The sequence below is a fragment of the Microcaecilia unicolor genome, chromosome 12 (genome assembly GCF_901765095.1).
Source record: "Microcaecilia unicolor chromosome 12, aMicUni1.1, whole genome shotgun sequence".
Taxonomy (NCBI): Eukaryota; Metazoa; Chordata; class Amphibia; order Gymnophiona; family Siphonopidae; genus Microcaecilia; species Microcaecilia unicolor.
The window spans coordinates 10,436,443-10,442,442 of NC_044042.1; the positions used below are offsets into that span (position 1 = coordinate 10,436,443).

General features: G+C 45.9%; 1 protein-coding gene across 1 annotated transcript in view; it reads right to left on the reverse strand.

Annotated features, from left to right (window-relative positions):
* INKA2 (inka box actin regulator 2) overlaps nt 1-5,495 on the reverse strand; it is a 29,735-nt gene extending 24,240 nt beyond the window's left edge. Inside the window, exon 1 of the mRNA XM_030221288.1 lies at nt 5,292-5,495. Within this exon, the coding sequence (XP_030077148.1) occupies nt 5,292-5,327 (36 nt within the window). The 5' untranslated portion in view covers nt 5,328-5,495. The remainder of the gene's footprint in view (nt 1-5,291) is intronic.
* Nucleotides 5,496-6,000: the final 505 nt, after the last annotated feature.

Sequence of the window (6,000 nt, forward strand, 5' to 3'; positions counted from 1 at the left end):
CATTTGAAAGAAACTGCCCTCAAGAGATGCAGGTTGGATTGCTGAGTTTTGATTAATCGCCCCACAACCAGCTGGAGCTGAGGATAATGCAGAGGCAGGGAGACTCAATCATTATCCCTGATTCCCTAGGCACCTGAACATATTAGTTTTATCCGACCCTAACTTCAAATTGTATCTGTTTCCATACCGGTCTAGGCGATCGCCTTGACCAGCAAGATGTAAGCCACATTGCGCCTGCAAATAGGTGGGAAAATGTGGGATACAAATGCGACAAATAATAATTATGAAGTGGTGACACCTAGTGGCTAAACTCATGTTGCATCTGTAGCAGCTCCCAGAGGTAGTTGTGTTCTCTGGATCCTGGCCAGAGAGAGACCAGTCACCAGAATGGCTTTGCTGGAAAAGAGAGTGTGTGACAGGTTAAAAACAGAGGGGTGAGAGGACTGGTACCCTAGATTGCTGTGAATGAAGCCTCATGGCACCATAGTTTCAGTACAGAACCTGGTTCTGGTTGAGCTGGAAGCTTAAGATTTAAAAGAGGCCTACAAGAACTGCTTACTACTACTACTACTTAAACATTTCTAAAGCGCTACTAGGATTACGCAGCGCTGTACAATTTAACAAAGAGAGACAGTCCCTGCTCAAAGAGCTTACAATCTAATAGATAAGAGTGAGACAAATAAAGGACAATCAAGCCATTGTGACATCACTGATGAGGTTGGCTCTTAGGCATTGGTGGAATGAGGCATTATGACATCACAATGTAAGCTCTGGTTAAATCACTGCTATATGTAATACTACTACTACTACTTAACATTTCTAAAGCGCTACTAGGGTTACGCAGCGCTGTACAATTTAACATAGAAGGACAGTCCCTGCTCAAAGGAGCTTACAATCTAAAGGACGAAATGTACAGTCAGTCCGATAGCGGCGGTCAAATTGGGGCAGTCTGGATTTACTGAACGGTAAGAGTTAGGTGCCGAACGCAGCATTGAAGAGGTGGGCTTTAAGCAAAGACTTGAAGATGGGCAGGGAGGGGGCTTGGCGTAAGGGCTCAGGAAGGTTGTTCCAAGCAATACTTAACCCTTCCTCCATGACTACCCAATGTACTCTATCACTTATGATCGTTAATGTAATTACCACTATTACATAAGCCACATTGAGCCTGCAAATAGGTGGGAAAATGTGGGGTACAAATGCAACAAATAAATAAATATATTCTCCAGTTATCATTACCAACATTCCAGATTTATGTTTTTCCTAAATTTCATATATTATTTCTCAGGACAGACAAAGCTGAATATATTTTCTGTGCTTCCACTGAGACTTAAAGATAGAATTGAAGCTATCCTTTTATTTATAGAGATGTCTGGGGCTATTTTTAACCATTGCTTGCTCGGGACATAATAGATTGAAACAACCATGCTCTCAGCGTTGCCAAGCTTGGGAGTCCTACAGACTGCAAACAGTGAACTCCTTTTACAGCAGAGTACCGAGTCAATATGAAACACCGTTACAGCATTAACTTTGACAGGTTTTCATTTCATGTTATTTGACTATTTTAATTGTACTGACTCTGCGCATTCCCAGCACCAAGATGGAAATAGAACTGAGTCTATGAGCAGACTGGAGAAGCGGACTGAGTGTACCTCTTAAAACAGCTTTCAACCAGTCACAAGAAAGCACCGGGAGAGCATTCATTAGGGTAGTGAATCCCAAACCTGGTCCTGGAGGCACCCCAGCCAGACAGGTTTTCAGGACTGTCTTCCCTGCATGCAAATCTCTCTCATGAATATTCGTTGTGGATATCCTGAAAACCTAACTGGCCGGGGTGCCTCTAGGATCAGGTTTGGGAACCACTGACTTAGGGCTAGATTCAATAAATATTCAATAAATATGCTCATCTTCCAATGTGGTATATATCATTCAGTGTAAAAAATGTAACAAAGGGTGCTATATCGGAGAAACAGGCCAGATGCTTAAGACAAGATTCAATTTACATAGACACAACATGAAGAAAGCTGGTGCCAGTCAGATTCCCATCCCTGTGGGCCAACACTTTACAGGACCAGGACACTGCACCAGTGATTTCACAGTAAGAATCCTGAAGGGTAACTTTAAAACAATACAGGAACGTAAGACCTTTGAAGTCAGAATGATTGAATATTTTGACACCCAACAGACAGGACTTAACAAGGATCAGGGTTTTCTAGCCCATTATAAACCATAAAGTTATATTGCTATGTTTATCACTCTCCTCTCACTTACCCACACCCATCCTGTTAGACTATCAATGAAATGAAATGCTTTGATGTACCCATGCATACCTCCTACCCACCCCCACCTTGCCAGACTGTCATTGAAATGCTTTGATGCTTCACTTATATATACTATCTGCTACCTCATTTGCTTATTTCCGATCTGACGAAGAAGGGCAACCTTCGAAAGCTAATCAAGAAATGTATTAAGTTATGCCCAATAAAAAAGGTATCATCTTATTTTCTTTTCCATGTATTATTTTGTTTAATTTCTATTGATAACCATTAAATATCCCCAAAGGTGATTCATGCTAAGCTGGTATTCCGTAAAGCAGTGACGTACCTACAGGGAGCCACGGGGGCCTGGGCCCCCCCAAATTGGTCGTGGGGCCCCTAGTTTGGCTGACCCCTGCCAGCTAAAGTGTTTGTCTCGCGCTGGTCTCACAACGCCTGGCGCCCTGTTCTGTTTTCAGTCGCTGTGCATGCTCATTTTATTGAAACGCGGGACAAACGCTTTAGCTGGCTGGGGTTGGGTACCCCTGCCAGCCAAGGTACCTTTGCATTGGCAGTGGGGGGGAGGGGCACAGTGGAAGGGGCTGAAGCAGCAGGAGGGCAGTGGCAGGGAGGCAGTAGCGGCCACGGGGGGAGAGTTGGAGGTGGCGGCGGGAGGGCTGCAACAGGGAGGCGGGCCAAAATGTGCCCCCCATCATGGGCTCTGACCTCCCCTCCTGGAATTCATTGCCAGAGAATGTGGTAAAGGCGGTTAGCTTAGCGGAGTTTTAAAAAGGTTTGGAAGGCTTCCTAAAGGAAACGTCCATAGACCGTTATTAAATGGACTTGGGGAAAATCCACTATTTCTGGGATAAGCAGTATAAAATGTTTTGTACTTTTTTGGGATCTTGCCAGGTACTTGTGACCTGGATTGGCCACTGTTGGAAACAGGATGCTGTGCTTGATGGACCTTTGGTCTGTCCCAGTATGGTAACACTTATGTACTTATGCACTTATGAGATCTGGCTATGCCCCTCCCATAAAGGGAGGTCTTTGTGGAGCGAGTAGTAGCTTAACGTGCATTTTGCCCTCAACATTGGGGAGGGCACTTACAGCTGCCAAAACCTGCTGTAAATAATGGTGCCCAACTGATGGCAGTTAGGCGCAGAAATGCAGGAGTTCTATAACGACACTCCTAATTTCTGGGACTGCCCCTGGCCCGCCTATGCCCCTCCCATGCCACACCCACTTTGGAGTTGCATGCTATGAAATTTAGGCATGTGTGTTACAGAATAGGGCTTAGGGCAGATCCATGTGTAACTCCTATTACTAAGTCTCAGCAGTATCTTCAATAATTGATTATTAGCGACAAATTCACCAGTTTACAGATCTGGGATCTGTGCTCAAATTTGGGCAACCTATACAGAATCCAGGGGATAAGGACCACAAGGCTTAAGACTTCTAATATTTGCTTAAATGAGGGGAAAGGGGAAGGGAAATGTTATACTGCCTTTCTGAGGGTTTTTTTTTTTTTTTTGCAACTACATTCAAAGCGGTTTACATATATTCAGCTACTTATTTTGTACCAGGGGCAATGGAGGGTTAAGTGACTTGCCCAGAGTCACAAGGAGCTGCAGTGGGAATCGAACCCAGTTCCCCAGGATCAAAGTCCACTGCACTAACCACTAGGCTACTCCTCCACTCATTCCACCAATAAGAGCCAACCTCATCAGTGATGTCACAATGGCTTGATTGCCCCATACTTGGCTCACTTCTGATATTGTGATGTCATAAAGGAAAGGGAAATGGGACTTGATAAACTGCCTTTCTGAGGTTTTTGCAACTACATTCAAAGTGGTTTACATATATTCAGATACTTATTTTGTACCAGGGGCAATGGAGGGTTAAGTGACTTGCCCAGAGTCACAAGGAGCTGCAGTGGGAATCGAACCCAGTTCCCCAGGATCAAAGTCCACTGCACTAACCACTAGGCTACTCCTCTACCATAAATCCCACATAATCAGACCATATACCTCCTGCTGTAGTGTTGTACAGCCTGGTAGAATTATGGCTTTCCCCTCGTGTCCTCACACCTAAAGATACTCTGCACTTATTCCAGGCTTTCTAGAATCGTTACTGGGTTTTGTCCCACTGGAAGAGTGACATTGTTTGTTTGTTCCAAGCACCTATCAGTCCTTTCCATGAAAAATTGTTTTCTGACACTGCCTCCTAAAAGACCACTTATGTAGTCAAGGTAGTGTCCAAACATTAGGCAAGGCTAGGCAGACGCCTAGGGCAGCAACTTCTGGATGGGGCAGCCGCCCTTAAAGCTCACCAATGGTTCCCCACAAACTCAAAAAGCCACCAATACCTACTTTTTTTTCTGCAGGAAAGGAAGGCAATTTTCAAACAGCACATTTTCCAAGTTATTTAAAAGCAAGATGTCTTGGGAGGGTGGGGGGTAGGATTAGGGTCCTTAAAGTTAATAGGGGGGAGGAGGGATGCAAAAGGCTGAAGGTATGCCTAGGGTGCCCAATACGCTAGCATCGGTCATACAGTGTCTGCTTTACACAAGAGAGAGAATGAGAGAGGGAGAGAGAGACAGTCAGAAAGACATGGGAGGGAGCATAATACCCAGTCCCAAATGTATGAAAAAACCCTGATACCTTTACTATAAACAATAAGTTACCCTATGGCATTCCCCAGTCTGTTTCCTGAGAGTTTATTTCTAGGCACAGACTGATGTAGGACACAGGGTGGGATTCCTTTTAAAGCAATAGGTTCCCCCACTGGACACGGTCAGGAGATGCAGTTCGCCCACCCAAGTCTCCCGACCTTACTTTCCAGTGTTTGGTTGTTGCACGAAATTGGGTTGATTTCTGAGCAGCAGGCAGGTGTCTCGGAGTTGTTCTGCTCCAGGTTCAGTCTATTGGGTGACTGAGTCTGGAGTTCCAGACACCGCACTCCCCTCAACCCCTTACGTGCCACGGTGGCCACCACTGGTCATTTTCGCAGACCCCCATGCAAAAAGAGGTCACCTACCAGCTCCTGTTTCAAGCGCCGCAGAGAGAGGTCCATGCTGCTGACCGTCCGCCGGCTCTTCTCAAGGGGTACACCAAGTCCTCCCCTTCTAATGAGTGTCCTAAATGACAATTCTTTTGGATTGTTTTGGGGGGGTTTCCGTTGCAGCAGATGGACAACAAAGGAAAGGCACAAGTTTCATCTCTCTTGCAAATTTTCAGTGTCCCGATGCTGCTAGTGGCAAAAAGCAGCCAAGCAACTCTCAGAAGAGAATCTAGTGCAAGTTCACTTTCCTGCCCTGCCCCCTTCCCCACCCCCACCCCGTCTCCTCAGGGTGCAGGTGACCGATGGCTTTGCTCCTTGTCTCTGACCACGCTGCAGCCCTTTGCAGAAGGAATTCTCTCTAGCCTGGTGCTTCCGACGTGATGCCTCTGGGCTGCTGCTCCCCTCCTCCCCCCTCCCAGAGCTGCCTTTTTGCAGAGAGAGGATCAAGTTTCTGCACTCAGCAAAGAGAAAGGGAAGCCCCCGCCTGCTCCCTGCAGGAGACCGTCCCTTCCGCTTGCAATAAATACCCGCAATGTCTCACATGACTCGGGGGAAGGGTTTACAATACACCCGCGTTTAGAACTGCAAAGCCCAATACGTTTATCTATAGCTCCCTTCGTCTACATGGGAGTTGCTAGCAACGGATCTGTTGTCATTTGCGTGCATTATAATTGAAAATAATAGC